Source organism: Amblyomma mixtum, chromosome 7 (assembly GCF_055824585.1).
Source record: "Amblyomma mixtum isolate Tamu chromosome 7, ASM5582458v1, whole genome shotgun sequence".
NCBI classification, from domain to species: Eukaryota; Metazoa; Arthropoda; class Arachnida; order Ixodida; family Ixodidae; genus Amblyomma; species Amblyomma mixtum.
Window position 1 is genome coordinate 61400633 of NC_143018.1, and position 19957 is coordinate 61420589.

At 48.9% G+C, this 19957-nt stretch overlaps 1 protein-coding gene across 4 annotated transcripts in view; it reads left to right on the plus strand.

The window, feature by feature from the left end:
• HUWE1 (HECT, UBA and WWE domain containing E3 ubiquitin protein ligase 1) overlaps positions 1-19957 on the plus strand; it is a 142600-nt gene that overhangs the window by 73004 nt on the left and 49639 nt on the right. For 3 of the 4 annotated variants that reach the window (XM_089552788.1, XM_089552791.1, XM_089552789.1), the window contains exons 44-53: positions 1438-1599; positions 2754-3135; positions 4452-4541; positions 5899-5954; positions 6433-6511; positions 12303-12389; positions 14794-14930; positions 15614-15704; positions 16978-17070; positions 18172-18382. In XM_089552788.1, coding sequence (XP_089408914.1) covers positions 1438-1599; positions 2754-3135; positions 4452-4541; positions 5899-5954; positions 6433-6511; positions 12303-12389; positions 14794-14930; positions 15614-15704; positions 16978-17070; positions 18172-18382 — 1388 coding nt within the window. The remainder of the gene's footprint in view (positions 1-1437; positions 1600-2753; positions 3136-4451; positions 4542-5898; positions 5955-6432; positions 6512-12302; positions 12390-14793; positions 14931-15613; positions 15705-16977; positions 17071-18171; positions 18383-19957) is intronic. The other variant, XM_089552790.1, reaches the window with a different exon arrangement.

The following is a 19957-nucleotide window of genomic DNA, read 5'->3' on the forward strand; positions in this document are numbered from 1 at the left end:
ATGACACATTTTTCACATTTCTTATCCCAGGGTTTATTATTTACGTCAAGAACACACTTTAGCTCGTTTTTATGTCGCCGGCAGACGGGATCCAGGCTGGCCGGCCGGCCGGCATGCTCGGCGTACATCACGTTCGCACAAGAAAATGCAAAACAGCCATGATACCAGCGAGGATGCTTCCTAGATTCGAGCAACGAAAATATGTCTGTGCAAAAGTGGATCTTTCGGCAACGACACCGCCTGCGGCAACGCCGCGCGACGAACTGCGCGCTGGTCCCAGGCTGCCCTAGTCGTCGCTAGGCCTATCTGGTTTCGCATTGAAACCGCAGCTGACGGCGCTTCGGAAGTTGCCTGCGCTATAATAAAAGGCCTACTATTCACATCGCTTTACTGCGAACTCGTCCCATAATAAAAGATATGTTCGATTTCCACGATGCCTTCAGCAACGGAGCTAGCAGACGGTAGGCGAACCGCACCAAGTAGCAGCAGCACCAAATCGGCTGTTGGATGAAATTTGCTTGTATCGCAGTCATCACTTTTACCAGCAACTCGGTATTGGCCAACGATCGTCAGAAATCATGCATTTTTGACATGCATCTATCCAAGGGCTTGCTATGGACGAGACCAAACAATACTAGCGCGTTTTTCAGTCGCCGGTGGCCGGCATCAAGGCTGGCAGGCCGGTCCGGCGTGGCTCGGCCCCGAGCGCCCTGAGCAGCGCGCTGTACGGCATCATGACGCTGCCGCTCTCCGCACTCGTATTGGCTCCCGCTTCCCGTCGTTGCGTTTTCCGCGCGCGGCTTGTCGTAGACATCCAGCAGGTTGGACGCAGGCGACGAGCTGCGATCGGTTGTTACGACGTCGTTCACAACGGCGCGCCGCAGCGAATCGCACACACTTTTCGCACATGTGTCCCCGCCTTAAGGCTGAAATCCCATTTCGGCACTCATCCGCAAAAGTCGTTCCTTCAGCTCGGGGTCTATAGTACGAGAGAAGCCGCATCGACGGTTGCGAGACACAGGTGAACATAGCAGACAGCGGGAAAGCGAGCGAGCGATCGAGCGAAAGAGCGCGTCAACCGGAAGTAAACAAACCGATCTCGTCGATGACGTATTTGTGGGCGGAGCATGGTCCCGGCCTGTAATCTTTATTTTTTTATGGTTCGCTCCGGTGTATGAGTTGAGAGGGAAAAGGCTGGTGGTCATCTTTAATAGCCATTATCTCTGGTTCCGCACAAGCTAGATCAAAAATTTTTGCTGTAGGATGATGGATCGTTCAATGTCTATCAATACTTCGACTTCTCTTTGCCTACATGGACACCGTTTCAGGGACCCTTTAACATCTCAACTTTGCCGTTGACCCCTTGACTTTTATCAGATGTGCCTGACAGGCTGCCAAGTTTCACCGGCTGACTGCTGTGATGCTTCCTTTGAGCAGGTAAAGGCAGCCCTGCAGCGAGCGTTGGCACTGCCCGAGACAGCTGAGAAGCACGCCCGTATCCAAGCTCTGACCGGTCTGGTGGGCACCATGATCGAGTCGTGTCCACCGGCACAAGCGGCCTCTTCCTTTAGGCAGCTCCACGCCAGCATGAACAACATGGTGAGCAGCACTGCCAAGCTTTGCATCGAGATGCAGTCTGGTTGAGCTTTGTTCACTTGCAAGTGTGACCTGCCTGTTGCTGCAGTCTTTATTGCGATGAACAGTGGGACAGGTGAGAGCTGTACATGTTAGAAATGAAGCAGGGTCGTAATGCCTCAGCCCAGAGCAAACATTTTGAGATGTGGATCACTTAGCGGTGACTTTGCTGCGGCGGCAATGATCGTGAACCGAAACCATATTTTATATGCTGGCTGGAACCCGCTTGTAGAGAACATAAATAGCTATGCTTGTGGTGCTCCCTCTCCTCAGATTGGGACATTCCACGGTTTCCACGAATGGCCAGTATTTCCTCGCCGAAAAATTCTCCTTGTCCAGGTGTTGCCCTTGGCATTTGAGGCACCACTTCTGGTTGTTTGATATCCTTGCTGCTTGCATCGTTTGAATTTGCCAGCAGCGAAGTCAAGGCTATGAGATGGGGGTAGACTTTTGTTTGGCAGTATGTTGAAATTGCAAACTTTGTCCAGTATAGGTAGTGCATTTTTGCTACAAAGTTTTTTTTCTTACATCCCATTTTTTTGCTGTGCTCGGTTAATTAAAATATTTTTCATGGTCCCACTGACTTCGAATTAATGAGGCTTTACTCTGTTGTAATCTTGTAACATCAGTTGTGGTTGCCATCATTTATGAGGTTCGATTTTCTGCTGGTCTGTATTTTGGTCATTTAGAGGCAAAGTATAAGCAGTTGGTAAAGTTTGGAGTGTTTCTTAGACTGCTTGGCACAGCACAGATGGCATTTGGTAACTGCCGTTTCTGCTCTACCAGGATGCTGTGTGTTCCTGAGCGAGGCATCTTTGGCTTTTGGTAACTGAGAAGTTCAGAATATATGAGCTCTGTGTCCAGTTTTGGTGAGCCAGGCATAGTCGTGGCAGGTTCTGTGGCAATATACCTAGTGGAGGGTCTAAAGGTGTGGTGTCATCTGCCTGTCACCTTTGGGGTTGTCTTGGAAACTTTTTTTTTTTACTGCCACAGAAGTGCACAAGGTTCTTCTGCGCGGATGCTATTGGTATCTGCGCCTTTGCTGTTCGGGTGTGCACCTGCTCTGTTTTCACGTGGGCACTTGCTGCTTTCCCCCCTTGCCCCTGTCTGTCCAACAGGTGCGGGTGCTGTTGCGTCGGGGCCTGGTGACCGACCTGGCGCGCATCCCCCACAGCCTGGACCTCTCTTCGCCCCACATGGCGGCCACGGTCAACTCGGCCCTGAAGCCCCTGGAGACCCTGTCGCGCATCGTCAACCTGCCCTCGCAGGGTGCACCCGGCAGTGGCCACCCCCGGGGAGGACGCAAGGGAGCGGGTTCCTCCCAGAGTGGGGCAGGGCCCGGCAGTGGCACAGGCCCAGGTGGGGGTGCAGGCGGTTCGGCCCGCACCCCACTCCTGCTGACCTCGCACGACGAGGGGCGCGAGGACGAAGAAGAGGCGCACGCGCAGGTCGGCGACGACGAGCACCGGGATGGCGACGATGGGCCACCACCTCTTGAGTGTAAGCAACTGCATTGAGGCTGTCCTTAATGGGGGGAGGGGCTGTGCAGCATAGCCAAAGCAGGTGTCAAAGAGATGAGTAGGAAAACTGACTTGAAAATGGTGCACCAAGCCGAAAAGGAGAGATAATAGGCAAGAAAGAACTGACAAGTGCTGGAATGGCACCTCTCATGCAGTGTGTGCTTTTTCCTTATATATATAGTAAAACTTCAATTCGGGCTTTAAGGACCTGGAAAAATGAATTATCCGAAAGTCCGAATTAATGAATGGCCCGAATTGCTAGAAACTGTTTGCATCTTAGTAAATTTATTTCACCAAATCCAGAGCAGTGTTAGTCTGCTTTTGAAACGAGAACAGCACGGAAACGGCTTTTTTTGTTTAGGTAATTTCAGATGCATACTGCATGCGCACTCTTAAAATTGTTAACTCTGGTTTGCTTCAGAATGGTAAAGGCCTGCACGGTTTCCTTCATGATGCAATGCGGTAGCACTGTAGCCTCCTCCCAAAAGGCACTGCTGCTTGTTGAATGCTACTGCACAAACTGCAACAGTGCGTGATGAGCACACAGCTTCTCCCCAGTAATCACGCAGATGTAACCGAGGGCAATGCTTTGGTGCCAGAATGGCGAGGTGGCTTCTGGTAAAAAGAAAAGACCAATGGCTTACTAATCATTGTCTGAAACTGCGCTGAACTGTACCCTGCTGGCTGGTCGATGCATGGTCAGCCGCATCACCATGGTCTCGAGTGAAACTACGAAAAAAAAAAGGAAACTGAAACTATGCTGCTTCACAATTTTTTGGCGTCTGGGGCCCTTTGAATGTTGTCACACCTGCTGTTGCCTCGTGTAAGAGGTCGCCTCTCTGACATATTTGACATGACGCGGGATATTAGCATGATTGCTCGCTCTGTCGCCTCCGGTCTGGAGCGCATCAGAATAAACTGGTGTAAGCCCAGCAGCAGCCGAATTAACGGCCATCCTGCACCATAGACTTACATGGACGTTGGCCAGGACCACGTTGGCTTTTCGAATTCAGATTTCCTAATTAACGGGGGTCAGATGTAGTTTATTCTTGCTGTGGTGCTTTCCTGTTGCTGCTCTTGTGCTAGCAGAGCAAGCAGTGCTTTAATGCTTTCAGCTCGGTTCAGTTGTCAGTGGTTTAGGAATCATGAGTGCTCATGTGACAAGGGCTGACGCAATGTGATACCATGTGGAGTGGTGCTGCAGAGGCTTTCTGTTTCTGATTTTCTTACAGGCAGTAATGGAGAGAGAAACTGGTGCTTGTCTCCTTCTTTTATTTTTTATTTTTTTGCTTGCAGCTGTTGGGGGTCGAAATGCTGAGATGAGTTCGTCGGAAGCCACCAACGCCTACGGGGAGGTTACAGTAGACGACAACACTGACAGTGAATGTGAGTGCAAGTTTGAGCAGAATCTCCATGCAACTCCCCCCCTCCCTCCGTCTTCGGATATTGTAATCTTTTGGAAGGTTCCCGTTGATTAATGACTTAAGGGCTCAGCAACATGCCCCTGAATGGGCACTCTTGTGAAGGTCAAGCTAGCATGGTTTTACCGTAGCATGCCTTCTGAATGGGTTGCTGGCGAATTCAGCTGTTTCCCATGATGGAAGCAGTGGAATCTGGACAGTATAGTTACCGTATTTACTCGCGTAATAGGCGCACTCGCATAATAGGCGCACCCCTAGTTAGGGCGCGAAAAATCAGATTTTTTTATTTCCGCGCATAATAGGCGCACCCCGAACTTGGCACTGTGATCAGTACTGTATTTACACGATTGCAAGCCGACGCCTCGCCACCCCCCGCTTCCGAATCTTTATTTTAACAGTTTTTGCTGAACTGACTACTAGTCCCTACTAGTGCTGCTGCCGTCGCAGCTGCTGCGGACCCACAGCACATACAACGACATCGCGTAGAACAGCCGCACACAGTTTTCAGGGATGCTCACTTTAAACGTCTGTTTGGAAAGCTTCCTTTCCAGCCGGAAACGTTCCCGACTTGGGCCCGCGAAAACCTTGGCGCTTGGAGTCGCGTACGAAAATTTAGGGACGCCGCATTCGCAACTGCCGCACTTCTCGGCCACGTCGTATTTTCCGACCTGCCAACGCTTGCCGCGTTCGAGAGCAAACTCCCAGCCGTGTAGCTGTTAAGGTGCTTGCCCGTCGAGCTAAAACATCAATGCTCCGCGGCAAAGCCATAAACCACGATAACTATCGCGCTACCGCAAATCCCGGCACTTGACAGCAACAACAACAACAAAAAAAAAAAAAACGAGCTGGAGATGCTGATGGCGATTAGATAGCGAAAGCTCGCGGCGGAGGAAAACGATGATGATGATGAGCTTGGCCTTGGGCGCCCTCCGTGGGCGGCGTCTGGAAGCTCCTGTGCGCGTGTGTGGCCTTCGCGATCAAGCGCCCGTTGCGCGCAGCCGGAGCCGATCGCGGAGGCCTCGGCGCGTGCATTCCGAAAGTTTCGGTGCGGCCCTTACACGGACTTTTTTTTTTTTTAACATTTTCTTCGCGAAAACGGGGTGCGGCCCGTACACGAGTGCGTTTACGCGGTGTGTTCAATTCTGCGAGTCGAAAAATTTTCCAGAAATTTTACCCCGCGTAATAGGCGCACCCCGAACTTTGAGCCGGATTTTCTGGAAAAAAAGTGCGCCTATTATGCGAGTAAATACGGTATGCCACACATCTCATCTCTCCTGTGTGAAGCTGTGGGGGATCCAATATCATGTGCAATCTTTGTGCAGCCCACGCTGTTCCTGAGGAGGCTGTGGTCGTCTGCAGCGACAGTGGCACTGTTCTGGTGAGTGGCCGCTTGTGCTTCGTTTCCCTCTCTCCTTCTCAACCATACGCATTGTTGCAGTGTTTTCTAAATTATCTATCTTGAAAAGATGAAAATTGAAATGGATATGAAAGGGAAGAAGGGAAAACTAGCCATTTTGTAATGCCAATTTCGGTCCCCATATTTTAACGCTACCTTTTCCTTGGATGCAAGGATCGTTATTCGCTGTTTCAGTGACTCTCTACTTTAAGTACTGACTGGATTATGACAGGCCGCATTTCTATTAAGCGTCGACGGTAGCTTGCAGCCTTTGAACTCTGAGACCAGCTCGTGTCAGCCAGCATGACTAGGGTCTTGTGTCGTGCGCTGCACTCTCAGTTGAGTTAGGTTGGGACTGGCAGTGCACAGTTTGCCGGGTTGCCGCGGTGTTCTCGCTGCGGCTTTCAATGGCTGAGAAGTTTGAGCTGCTGACCAGCTGCTGTGCGGTGCTTTTTTGCAGAACGAGGCTGACGGTGTGGACCTGGTGGGCATTGTGGACGCTCTGCTGGACCGGGACCACGACAACACGCCCGTCCTCGGTGATTAGGGCACACCTTTCTTCTCCCTGGCATCGTGTTTTGCTTGGCCCCCCGTTCGCCTCTCTTGCCTGCCCGCCTGCCTTCTCTCTGCGAGTTTTATATCGTCGTCGTCTTGCCTGCTTGCCTGATTCTATTGTCATTGGGGACTACAGGTGCTAGCATGAGGGCCTCTGCTGTGAGGGCGGTTTCATTTTCATCTGTTCGCCGCCTACATTTGTCAGCTGCTGCCGAAAAGTTTTTTGGGCTGGGTATGCTCTGTGCCACAGTCCATTACTAGTATACCATGGCTGCGGCTGGAGATTCTGATATTCACCCAGTGAGGACATTTGGTAGCACTTGACAAGCAGTTTGGGCAGGCATGGTTTGAAATTCTTGCCTCAGAAATCATTTTTTTTTTTAGTTTCACCGTGCCATGCCTAGCAAATGGTGTGGCAGCTTAGCTGCTACGTATCGGGACACGACTCTAGTTTCTTTAGCGCAGACCATACTGTGAGTCAATTGCTGCAGCATACTTGCTAGGATGTGGGGTCAGCAGTGCTGAATGATGCCTGTAGTGAAGTATGCTCAGAGAGTGTGAGGAAGTGAACCACCCAGAATACTTTTCTTGGACTTCGTTCAGAGCCCCACGTCGACATATACAGTAGTGAATTCGGTGAACGTACTGCTAAACAGGAGGTTGCAAGGCATCTGCGGCAGCTCACTCTCTGTGTGTGCTCAGTTTTCAGCGTTTTACATGAGTTTGATTTCACATTCCACATTTCATTGACTTTCATTTGGTACTGTTGTTCTGCTTCAGCTCTAATTGAACTTTTATTGCTTACACGCCTGTGACTGAGCCCCATCGACGTGTAGTGTGTCGGCTAGTTTTGGCACTGGCTGTGCCCTGTTATGACGCGCTTCTTATCCTTTTCTAGGAACGGGAAACGTGTTTCAGTTGCAGCAGTGGCGTAATCATAGAGTATCTGTCTTGTAGTGGAGCAGATGCTTTACGAATCAGTTTATTCAGGAACCACCATAATTTTTTGGTGCGAATAAAAGTATCTCATTTAGTGTTTTGTTCTCCCAGTGGTGCTTGAGACAGCCATGGAAACTGGGGGTGTAAGCGTTTTTTTGCATTTGTTTAGGCAATTAAAAAGTGGGGGCAAAAAAAAAAATGCTGTCACGCCTCAGTGGTGACACTCCCGCATAACTCCCAAACACACGGGCGCCACGCCAACAACCTTTATTACCCTTCTCCCATCTTCCCGCCGCCGCCGCTTCCCTTCATGATGATGATGACTTGCCAATCCACTAGCGCCCTCTCGTGACATCACCCGGAACTAGTCCCTCCGCCGCCACACTGTCCTAACAATGCTATAGAAAAGCATTCAGTGTAGCCGGTGGTTCTCTCTCCTTAGTAGATGTGGTACGCCTCCTCCATACTGTGCACCTATGTGGCCCTGTCCTCGGCTGGTCGTGTGACCTCTGAAGTAAGGCAGAAAGACGGGCAAGCTGGGGATTTAAATTCGGAATGGCAGCGGCGTAAAGGACGAGGACATAAAAGGAGCAGACTGGACAGAGAGAGAAACCCCATTAACGAAAAGCGGAGAAATTAGCCGGCATTTAAAAAGGGACAGGGCAGTTTACATTCATGGCTGCGCCTCCATCTGTTACTGTCCTCCACACGCACAGTATTTCAAGAGCTTGCAGCCTTTTTCATGGGTCATTTCCATTGCCACGCTTTTTGTCTATGGTCTTGTTTCCTCTTTGCTTTGCTCACTACTGACATCTTTCGCAGTTTGTGAAGTATTCTTTTTTGTGGCTCTCTTGCCTTATACATGCCTTGGCACGGACATTGTGTCCTATCCCAGTGTTGATCACTTTGTCAGCACTGAAATGCCTTGTGTATCCTGTGCCAATCCTGATGCCTTTTGTGCATGCATGTGCTACTTTTTCTTGTGGTGTGAATGCTCTGTTGTGAATGCTCTGTTGTGAATGCTTTGTTGTGAATGCTGGAAGGAATGAAAAACGAGTGGGGAAAAAAGGAGAGTTTGTAACGCTGTCATAGAAGCTACAGGTTTGAGAGATAAGCGAGCAGGTTCTGGTAACATGAACTGAATTTTCTGCTGCTGGAGTTGTGCGGAGAGCTCCTGCATGAACGTGTGGGCCAAGCTTGAGTGGTATTTTTTGGAATCACCTTGTACCAATTGCATTTGAACAATTTGCCAAGCAAAAAACTGATAATCTTATAAGGGTGCCTAAAAAGTAAAAGTTGTGTAAAATGCTCGGGGCAAGTCGCTCATGGAAGGCATTGAGCGCTTATGTTATGCATATTGAGGCATGCATAGTCGTTCAGTATTTTGTGCACCGCCAGGAAAACTCAACGCGCTGCACCTTCGCACTAACTGCATTGCCAATTGCTTGTAGAAATGCCAGTTTACATTACCCAGAGGCAGGTTTTGGCTTGATGAGTTCTCGCATGCCACTGCTGGTTTTTTTTTTTTTTATTTGAGCTGTTTGCCATTAGGCATAATGAAAAAGGTAAAGAAAGTTATAAAAAGGAGTGTAAACAAGCCTCGCTTAAGGGGGGACATGGGTCTTAGATAATTTTTGTTTATTTACTGACCAAATGCAATGAAACTGTACAGACTTATTCAGTTTTTTCTGCTGATTTCAAATTTGAAACTTGTTTATTTCTAGGCCAATTAGTTCCTGAGATATTAACAATATCATGCCATTGTCTGCTCAAACAATAGAAAAAAAATGGGCCACCAGAAATTTAATTTGAATACGTGGGTAGATACTACAATGTGTGAGGAATGCAACACTGGAAGCAGTTTTCAATTTTTTGTCTGTGTGGTCAAATGGGCGTAATAGTTAGTTTTCAAGTGAGTTAACTAGACATACAGAGCCAGAAAACATGACACACATGAAACTAACTATTGAGCCAATTTGTCCACATGGACAAAAAACTGGAAACTGCTTCCAGCGTTGCATTCCTCACACATTGTAGTATCTAGCCACGTATTAAAATTAAATTTCTGGTGGCCAATTTTTTTTTCTATTGTTTGAGCAGACAATGGCATGATATATATTAATATCTCTGGAACTAATTGGCCTAGAAATAAACAGATTGCATATTTGAAATCAGGAGAAAAGCTGAATAAGTATGTGCAGTTTCATTCCATTTGGTCGGTAAATAAAAAAAAAATGCTCTAAGACCCATGTCCCCCCTTAAAAAGCGATTATCTTGAGCCCACTTGCGATAGTCGTCTGCAGCGTCCCATCGCAGGCCAACCTTTCTTAGAAGCGTCGTCTCACCATTGCCACAATTTCATTGCTTGCTGCTTCCAAGCTATTTTGCAGAGTTGAAGAGAACATGCAAAAGAGGATGCTCACTGCTTGTTGCAGGGCTTTCATTCACCAGCTAATTTTTCATTTCTGAACTGTACAGCGAAGAGGGTGTAATGAGTTGGCGCCCCTCTTACTTCCTCGCCATGAATGTGGCTGTGAATGTTCCTATCCTGTCCTCTCCCGCTGTGGTATGTGTGTGGCGGCTTGTTGGAATGAATGATGCCTGTGTTCGTTCTTGTGTGTGCCGTCCACGTTGGTGTTGGTGCAGCTTCTTGTGTCCCACTTCTGTCCAGTTGTCTTGTCCTCGCACAGCGTTGTCGCTGTCGTCTGCTTCGTTGCACCTTGAGTTCGATAGAATGCCTGCCCTGCATTTTGCGCCAGAAGTGTAGTGGTGTGATTACTGCAGACTTGTGAAGCCGTAGTTTCAGTCGGTCGCCATTTGTTGATAGGTCTTGGTTGTGGTGTTGAGGAGTGTCATTCCTGATGGCCTGGGTATCTTTGTCAAGACATCTCGGCTTCAGCTTTTGCCGCTTATTTCAGGTGCTTGAATACTGGCTTCCCAGAATGATCAGCTAACTACAGTAATCCCTCGTTATAACGAAATCGCTTTACTCGAAATATCGCTTTATTCGAAATTTCTTCCGGTCCCGACCCAAACGCATGCATTTTAAGCCGCATTACTCAAAGCGCACGAAGAGCTTGATCCGCTTAGAGCGAAGTGGCGAGCGGAGGCATCGCCGCCGTGGCGGCGACCCTTTGCGCATGCAGTGCCAAATTAGTACCGGTGACGAATTAAACTCATGCAGGCATAGAACAGGCCACAAAAGTATCAAACCCACGATCGATGACCTGCCTAGCTAGCTAGTAACGGGCACCAAGAGAGTGCCGTGTCCCCTGCTCAGCGGGGCCAAATTCCATGGTGCAGCGCGCCCGAACCGTTAATATCGGTCGGAAGCGCATTTCCGGTGTTCCCCGTGACAGAATCCTCACGAAAATAAAGTTTTCCTCGCGCTTTGCGATGCCAAAAAACTGCGGTGTCTTGGATGCGGAAAAGTGGCCGGTCATGCTCGATTTGCGTCACTCGACTAGACAAACGGTCTAAATGCGTGTTAGGGTCACTGAATTTTGTTGTTACAGCGGGAACACATGTGCGGAAAGCGAGCGCGATTCAACGCGGCGCGAGGTTGCGAACAGCGCCGCAGCGTCCGATCGCAGCACGCCACTTGCGTCCAACCTGCTAGATGTTAACGACGGGCCGCCCGCAGCAAACGCGACGACGGGAAGCGGGAGCCAACGCGAGCGCGGAGAGCGGCAGCGTCATGATGACGTAGGGCGCGCTCCTTTGAGCCGGGCCGGCCTGCCCATGGCCGGTCTCGACGCGCGCGAGCGAGCGCGTCGAGACCAGCCGTGGCCTGCCGGCCTGTCGATCAGCCTGGATCCCGTCTGGATCACAAAAATGAGCTAAAGCTTGTTCTTGATATAGATAATAAACTCTGGTATAAGCAATTTGAAAACTGTATCATCTTTGAGGATCGCTGACCAATACTGAGTTGCTGGTAGAACAAATGTGCCACGAGAGAATTTTGTAGCGAAAGCTACATTTTCCACGAACTTACGATTTCGCTGTGGCAGTGCTCCGAGGAGGCACAGAGACCGACCTTGAGCCGTCGCCTAGCAACCGCCGCAGCTGGCGGACGCTGCGCGGCGTCCGCCAGCTTCCTCGCAGTTGTGGCGCAATTAAATCTCGACTGTTTTAGCTTTTTTCGAGCGGTCGCTTATATCGAATTATCGCTTATAACGAATTTTTTCGCCATCCCGCTGACTTCGTTATAACGAGGGATTACTGTAGTACAATAGGCCTTCTGGTTGGCTCTGCAGTCCTCAACACTGATGCCATGTTGCCCCATTGTATGGGCAGATGAGAGAAGCATTATTGGGCAGCGGTTGGACTAATTGTGGATTTTAGTTCTAACGCATAATTTTTATGGTGAAGATAAAAAAAAAAGTGCCGCATTACTCCTGTCGAATTTGCAGCTGATGGCTCCATTTTTCTCCCGGTTCAGCTGTGATTGACATGCGTAGCTATTCTAGTACAGGTGTGAGTGTTTCCAAGTTGGTTTGACAGGCCTGCACAGGTTTCCCTGCAAAATCAATCTGTCGAGTAGCGATAAATGGTGCCACATAAAATATTGGCTTGCGCTGAGCGCTGAGCTGCATTGAATACTGTTGTCACCGCTTTGGGGCGTTAGCCAACTTCAGTGAGGTGAAGACTTTTGTCTGGGTGGCGAAATTGTGGTCTTGTGTAGGGAACCTCCCCATTCACACTGAGAGCTGTGCAGGCTGTGTCCCGTGGTGGTGTTTTCGATAATTGTGCCTTGTCCCACGGGAGGGCGCCACTGTTTGTCCCCCTCTGGAGCCAGAGGGGCGTCCTCAACACAGAGGGTGTGTTGGTTTCCAGAGAGCGGCCTGACGGGCCGGGGCGAGCTAGCACTCAGAGTTGAGTCGCAAGAGGAGCACGACTCGCAGATGATCTCCCAGCGTGATAGTGAGTGTCCGCTTATCCCCTTTCCCCCCCCATTCACTTTGTGCTGTGCTGTTCAGCTGTCTGTTTGTGCCCGCTATCCGCTGCTGGCTCTTCTGTAATAGCCATCTCATGACGCATTGCTCTTCCAGCTTTGCTGCGCTGTGCTAGTGCTGCCGCATCAACGTGAAATGCCGTGTGTGTGGGGTGTAACACACCTTATGTTTTCCGCGTGTGTGTGTGTGTGTGCTGTACATGTGTGATGTGTGTGTGTGTGCGTATGAGTGGGAGTTCGCATTGCCTTACTGATGCCTAGATTTTGTTGGGACAGTGTGGTGGCAGAGGCTCTAGTTCCGGGTGCTGCGTCCTGCTGTCGATGAACCGTGACAATTTTAACATTTTGCTGGAAACTGATGCAGTTAGCGATATTTCAAAAGTGAATTTAAAAGTTCTGTTGTATTGTAGAGTAGCGCGTTAATTTTAGGGCCTTAGAGATAGTTTGTTGAAGGGGTTTGCCTTGGAAGCTGTGCTGAGTGTACTTGATAGGTGTGTTGCGGTTGTCTAAAACAGAAACAATGTTCTTGGTTGTTTGCTGGCTTTTTATCATTGATCACCGTCAAGGCTGAAAACTAGCGTGCATATTTATAAGCAGCCTCCTGTTAAACTGTTTGTGCGATTTTTGTGCAAGCTTTGGTTACAGCATATATACTGTATTTACTCGCGTAATTTGTGCCCGTGCATAATTTGGGCTTGGCCAGGGCATGTACTGCGAAGGCAAGATAACCGCTGGTTCTTAAGAGTGGATTCCAAGAGACGGCAAGCGTAGCAGGGGGCGGCAGAAAGTTAGGTGGGCGGATGAGGTTAAGAAATTTGCGGGAATACGGTGACAGCAACTGGCGAAGGACAGGGTTAATTGGAGAGACATGGGAGAGAGGCCTTTGCCCTGCAGTGGGCATAGTCAGGCTGCTGCTGCTGATGATGATGACTTTACCCGGATTTTAAAGAAAATCTTCTACTCGCGTGTTTTGCGCTCTCTGCAGTGCCAGACCACCAGCATGTACGCCGGTGCGTGCAAAGCAGACTTGGGAATATCTGCGCGGTCGCGTTGCCTTGTGTGCTTGCGAAAGGTGCAAGTGGCGAGATACAAAGAGTGCGCGCGCCGTTTACTTGGCTAGCTGGTGGTCGGAATCTGAAACTACCAAATCGTTCGCTGTTTGTTTGCCGCTAGTTAGCCGGGCCGCACGTTAGGGCCCCGTTTTATCGCCTATTATCTCCTTTGCCTCCTACTGCGGGCTTCATGATTATATCGTTGGGCATTTATTGCTTTGAGCTGCACACATGCCGTCATGCCATCCCACTGGGAACTACGTAGAGTGGGGGGGAGGAGGAGGGGGGGGAGTATGCTTCTTATATTTGAAGTCAGCTTTTTGCTGGCCAATGAGGGGTGTGAGATGGGGGTCTAGGTATAGGTGTCAATGTACAGTATACATTGCACATAATGATCTTTGTAGAATTTTTTTTGGACTTGTTCAGAAAATTTTCGCGTGATTTGATCAATCTCGTTTTGAAGCCCTTAATTAAAAAAAAAGAAGTGTGCGAATTACGCAAGTAAATACGGTAGTTAGGCTGGTTTAAGCGAATTCATGTTGAGAAAACTGCAAACACAAGACATGAGAGGCATACACAGAGCTGTTGTGCAAGAAGAGGCACATTCTCCCTCTTGCATCCTTTGTGTGCTGCTTTCTCAACAAGGTTTTGGTATTAATGTATTTTACATTAGTATTTTCCTTTTGCACCTGTTAACTCTTTCATCTGAACTTGGTTCAAGCTTAAAAAGGGACGCTGGGGGAAAATTTAAGTTGGCCTTTGTTTATAGATTATAGATTACTGCGTTCTAATGACAAAGATGCTACTTTCACTTAAAACGGAGCTTCTGTAAACTTGAAAATGAACAAAAAGTGTAAGGCAGGTGTCGCTGTCACCAGTCGATTTCTCCAGTAAATCGCTGTGTGTCGATAGTTTTTTGAGCGTGGATCCCCGAGGCCAGGCTGGGGCACAATTCACTTGAAACCGGTGATCACTGAGGGTTGTACGATGTAGGCATCGCAGGTTTGAGTCAAGTAGCAGGAAGTTTAACATACTGAGGAAGAGCCATAGAGTACACTTTACACTGAGAGCAGTGTTTGGACGGTGTTGCCCTCTGTATTGCTTTGACTTCTTATGCTTCATGAGTACAGTTTTCTTGCTTCGGAGGCACAGCAAACCATTCAGTGTAGAGAAAACCAACTTTATTCTTTAAGGGGTTTCATTGAACAGTTTCACTTATGTGTTCCGCTCTACTTTCACTCTGTGTCTGGAGTTTGATGAATCGTGAAGGAAATGGTTGCGTGAGTGTCAGTAATTAACTGGCTGCACGTGCTCTCAACAGTGGAAGAAGTGCACCAGGAAACCACAGACTCTGAAAGCAATTCGGACTCTGGGCGCAGTGAAGACGAAGTTGAGCAAGACGAGGAAAACGAAGACGAGGGCGACGAGGAAGCGGAGGATGAGGACGAGGATGAGGAGGTATGCTGGTTTTGTTCTTCTGCGGCGAGCGTGAGTCGAGCACATGTTTGCCTGAGCCCCCCTAACTAGCTGTTAATTGAATTTCTTCTCTTGTGCTGTATTGGTTTATTTCAACAACCAAATGTTGGCTTTGACATCGCAGTGGAGTTGTGGTCACGTGAGATGTACATAAACCGCAGCATAATTGTTGATTTTTTGCTTTAATTCGCTTTGACTATTAACACCAGCCTGTGAATGAATGAACGAACAGCCGGCTGTTGTAGTCCAGTTTGCTTTATGTAACCTCAACTCAGCTATGCTATCATAGCAGTTGTTTGACTGCTCAAACGGAAACTGAACTGCAAATTATTTAGGGGTTGTAGGTGAACTCCATGTGGTGATTCGTATCGCCACCTGATACCTAATGCATCATTCCAAAGGCAGAACATACCGAAAAAGTTTAGTGTGGGTTAGACACTAAATTTCTAGAGTCCTTCACTATGGCGTCCCTCATAGCCTGAGTCACTTTGGGACGTTAAAACCTCTTAAACCGTTAACCATCACCTCCTCTAATATTGCGACAGCCATAGCGGGGAGCTGAAGCTTGTGCTTGGTTGTTTACGTTTTTTTCCGATGTCATACGGTGCTCTCTGCGCCTACAATGCCTTTGTGCTGTGTACCAGAGCTCTTGCTTGGTGCTGCAGGAGTACCAGGATCTGGAGGAAGCCCTGTTCCGGATGCAAGACCGAGACGACAACCTCTTCTTTCACTTTGAGGAAGTGTTCCCATCATCCGGTGAGCGTTTCCTTTTCTCCTCCTGCTTTTTTCAGCGTTTCGTTTCTCTCTCTTTTCCCTCTTCCTTTCTAGGGCTTCTGTGGGGTGTACAACTTTGTATGTCGCCATGGGTAGTGCGTCTTGAAAACAGAGCCGTTTTGTCGCAGCGCAAGCGCCGGGGGATTGCTGCTGTCTTCGAATATCTTTCGAGCAGACAAGGGTAGGGGAAATAAGGGGCTCATTAGGACACTAATGTAAAGGAAGCCAACAGTTACCGAAACCAAGGAAAGCGTAGGGGAACAATTATAAAAAATTTGTGGGATTGGTCCATGTGAAAATAGTAGTGTGATCGTTTGTTACTTGAACGATAATGGATTAGAAAGGCAAAAAAAAAAACCGCATACCACCAGTGGAATCTTAACCTTCAACCTTCCCAATGTCGTGCACAGTGCATGTGGTTGTCTTTTCTTTTACTTCCTAATCAGCTATCTTTCAGGTAAGTAATGATTGACCTGCTAATTTCCCATGGTTAAACGTCTCAAATTCAAAAGTTCTGTTCTTTCTTTGTCGATATGCACCTTTGTATTACCTGTTGCCTGCTAGCTGCCCTTGATACCTGTTCACATTTGTCCTTGCTAGCTGTAATGCTTTGGAATGGCAGCTTGAGTCAGCAGTTCTTGTGCTGCGATGAAGCCTGTTCACATTTACACTGGAAGAGGATCAAGCGTATGACCTAGAGGGACATAGAAAAATCGCAGGTACAGTTGACTATCGATATAATATCAGTCTTGAAGAGGACTGGAAGTACGTTCAAGTAATGTGAAATTTCATTTGAAGGGAGGCCGTTTTAATGCACGTTTGATGTTAGTGAGACTGTTGCTTCTATTCTATTTTACAGGTACTTCGAATTAAAAGAGCTCACTGTATTAGACATCACGGTGCTTGCTGGCGCTTTTTTTTTTTCCCCGGCTCATTGCACCGCTAAGTGTTTTTTCTTTAGCCATGCAAAAAAAGAATCCCAGAGTTCTTCACAGTAAATACGGTCTAAGCAACCACAGTCTCAGTGTTGTGCTCGCAGCGAGACGTGTGTGTGAGTTCAACGGAGCTGTTGTGGGAAAGCACCCGTGTGTATTGCGGGGAAGCTGGCCGAAAGGTGCGGCAGTAGTCGTCCTTGCGTACTGCCGAGTACAAAACCAGCTACAGAAGTTCCAGCAGCCTCCAGAGAATGCTCTGGTCATTGCCCACATTCGGTACTCACTCTGGTGGTGTCCGGTTGGTGGTGCTTCCATTCCAGGCACGTCCTTCATGTTCGGTGCTTCAGAGGGCATCCGTACCTACCAGCTGCCCATTGTTCCTGATGAAAGCAACAACGGTGCTGAGACTACCAGTAAGTACTTTCTTTGGATTGTATAGACTGATGCGGGAGGGAGACTTATTTAAAAGCATAAAATAAAGGAGAAAAATGGTGAAGAGTTACTTCAGCATACCCCCTGTAAGAGGAGCTTGGTTACAGCCGTGTAACCTTGTTGCATTGATTTTAGGCTGCAGTCAACCAGTGACCACAGGGCAGTCTTAGCTTGAGAAGTTTGTGCCTTTGCTGCTCATGTTGCTGCACTTAATGCTGTCTCTTGTCATGTAATTGGGCTTTTCCTTTGATGCAGCAGTACTTTGCTTAAGACATGCTTCTTGGATGAGCCATGAAGATAGGTTCCGTCGAGTACTACACCTCAACTTGCCGAGCTCTCCACCTGGTAAATGACGAGCAGCATAAGTTTTGTTGTTTGCTAAAATTTTGGTGCCTGCATTCGCCCAGGGGTTGTTTAATCATGCCCAAGTTGACATGCCTTGTGAGGGGGGAGCGTACTCAATTGCATCATCCGTTGTGTTAGTCAAGGTGCTGTCAAGGTTTTCAGTGCTAGCCCCCCTACCCAGTAGTGAAATCCCTTAATGCTGTCACCATGCTGGACAGTACAGTGAGCATGGTTGATTGGCGCCTGGCTGCTTTCAGGTGGACTTTTATTGTACTACGGTAATTGGTAACTGTTTAGAGATCCCCTTTTTGGCGGATTACTCCAAAAGTTTCTGTAACGTTGGCCCCGCTTCAATTTGATCAGTTTAGCGCCACCTTGTCTGTTAGTCGCACTGTTAGCCTGTTGATGCCTGCAATGAGGCACTGGTCTGGGGTCAAAGACCCGGAATAAGATTAACTTTTCCGCAGCAAGGCAGATTAAATTTCTTCCGTTTTTGTCACCAATGGCTCAGCTTGGGTGGACATTCACTCCCTTGCCTGAAGTTTTACCCCTTCCCGAATGGTTTCCCTTGACACACGTTGGACGCCAGAGAGATGCGAGATGGGTGCTTGCTGTCCCAATTGGAGCCTGGCCTGAGAGATGTGCCCATCTTCTTTCTTGCCGTGCCTCCTCTCCCCCCCGCTTTACCCTTCCCTCCCACCCCCTTGTTGGTCGTGCGGTGGTGGCGGCCGCCACAGGTCCCTCCATTCCGCCACCCCCGGGCACGGTGGCCAGCACGCACCCGCTGCTGGTGCGGCATGGCGACACCCAAGCGGGCGGGGGACCCTCGTCGCGGCTGCACCGGCGCACCCGAGGTTTCCGCACCCAGGGGGCCACGCACGGGGGCAGCAGCGCCACCTGGCACGTGTACGCCAACCGGCACCCCAACCCACCCGCCATCCTCCAGAGGTACGTCCCCTCGCTCACTCACACACACGGGCATCCCCTGTGTGCTGCAATGAAAGGGTCACAAAAATGTTGGTGTCACGCATCACTGCTTGACACCCTGCCGTTTTTGAAACCTTCCATGTGTTCTGTTTCAAATTCTGGTGTGCTAGTTTTTCTTTCCAAGGTTTGGAGGTTTCGCGAAATGCAGCACCACAAATGTTCGAATTGAGAAGTACCAGTGTACAAGTGCACCCTTCCCCACCTCATCCTCTGGCTTGTGGTCATTGTGATTCGTTGCAACCTTGTCCTGTGCAGATATTTCTGGAAACTTACTCATTATTTGTGAGCGGTTGCAATGAATGCTGTCTGTTTTTCTGACCACAAAGCACACCTTTATCTTCAAAAACGAAGGGGGAAAAAAAAGCTCAAAGCAGCATGTGACAGTATGTACATAGTAGTGAGCAATATGAAAGCCAATGAACCTTTTACACGAAATTGCAAATTTTTTAGTTTATTTCTCCACTCAGTTTTAGAATGATCTTATATTATGTGCCGGCAGAAACAGTAGTTATAAAACAAACTACTGTGCTTGTCTTAGATAATTGTGGAGCGATCAATAAATGAATGCTGAAACTTTGTTCCCTGTTACAGTGAAAGCTCGTTAATTCGACCCCCGTTAATTCGGCAAATCGGATAATTCGACGCGCGCCGCGAGGTCCCTACAATTATACATAGGAGTCTATGGGGCGAAACTCTCGTTAATTCGAACAAATTCTGCCGTGCGTCGGTTAATTCGACTTCACTCCGCAGCCCGCCAAGCCGGTGTGCCGAGAGCAAAAAGAAAAAAACACTGCCATGAGCGGCGCTACTGTACGGCTGATAGGCCATCCCTATGGTCATATCCATCCATCCCTCCATCCATCCCAGGAAGCGAGTTAGCGGCGGCCCAAGCGGCTGGCGTCTTTTTTTTTTTTGTGCTTTGTTGTGTCGCAGCAGTCGCTATCACGGTTATTTACGGCGCCTTTTTCGGTAAATGCGCGCTTTGTCAGCGCCTTTACTGCCCTACTTGTTGCTGTTTTGTTGCGACTGAGAGAAGGGTGAAAGGAAATCGCAAGGGATTGCCTACTGGCTCAGCCACCACCGCTGCCATGTGCGGATAGAGGAGAGTTAAAAGATCAGAGAAAAAGATAGAGAAAAGATAAGACACCCGTCCACAGTCCCCGTGCAGATAAGAGGAGAGTTAAAAGATCAGAGGAAAGATAAGACTGCGCGTCCCAGCAACAACGCCTCCCAGCAACAACGCCGTCCCCGCGGACGCTGGTTGAAAAAACAGATAAGCAGGGAGCGGCGCTCCCTTCACCTCCTCCCCGCGCTGCTTTCCGGTGGGTAGCGCGCAGGGCCTGCGCGCCGCCTCGCCTTCGTGTCCTGTCAGCTGACCGAGGATGAAATAATTGAAGTGACAGGCGCTGACAACGACGACGATTTACGATTGTGAGCAGTTGCACCAAATGCCGAAGTGCAGGGTGAAAGAAGCCGCAGAAGCCGCCTTGTCCGTGCGGGAGGACTTCTGTGAACAAATCCCTGACGGCGCGTGTG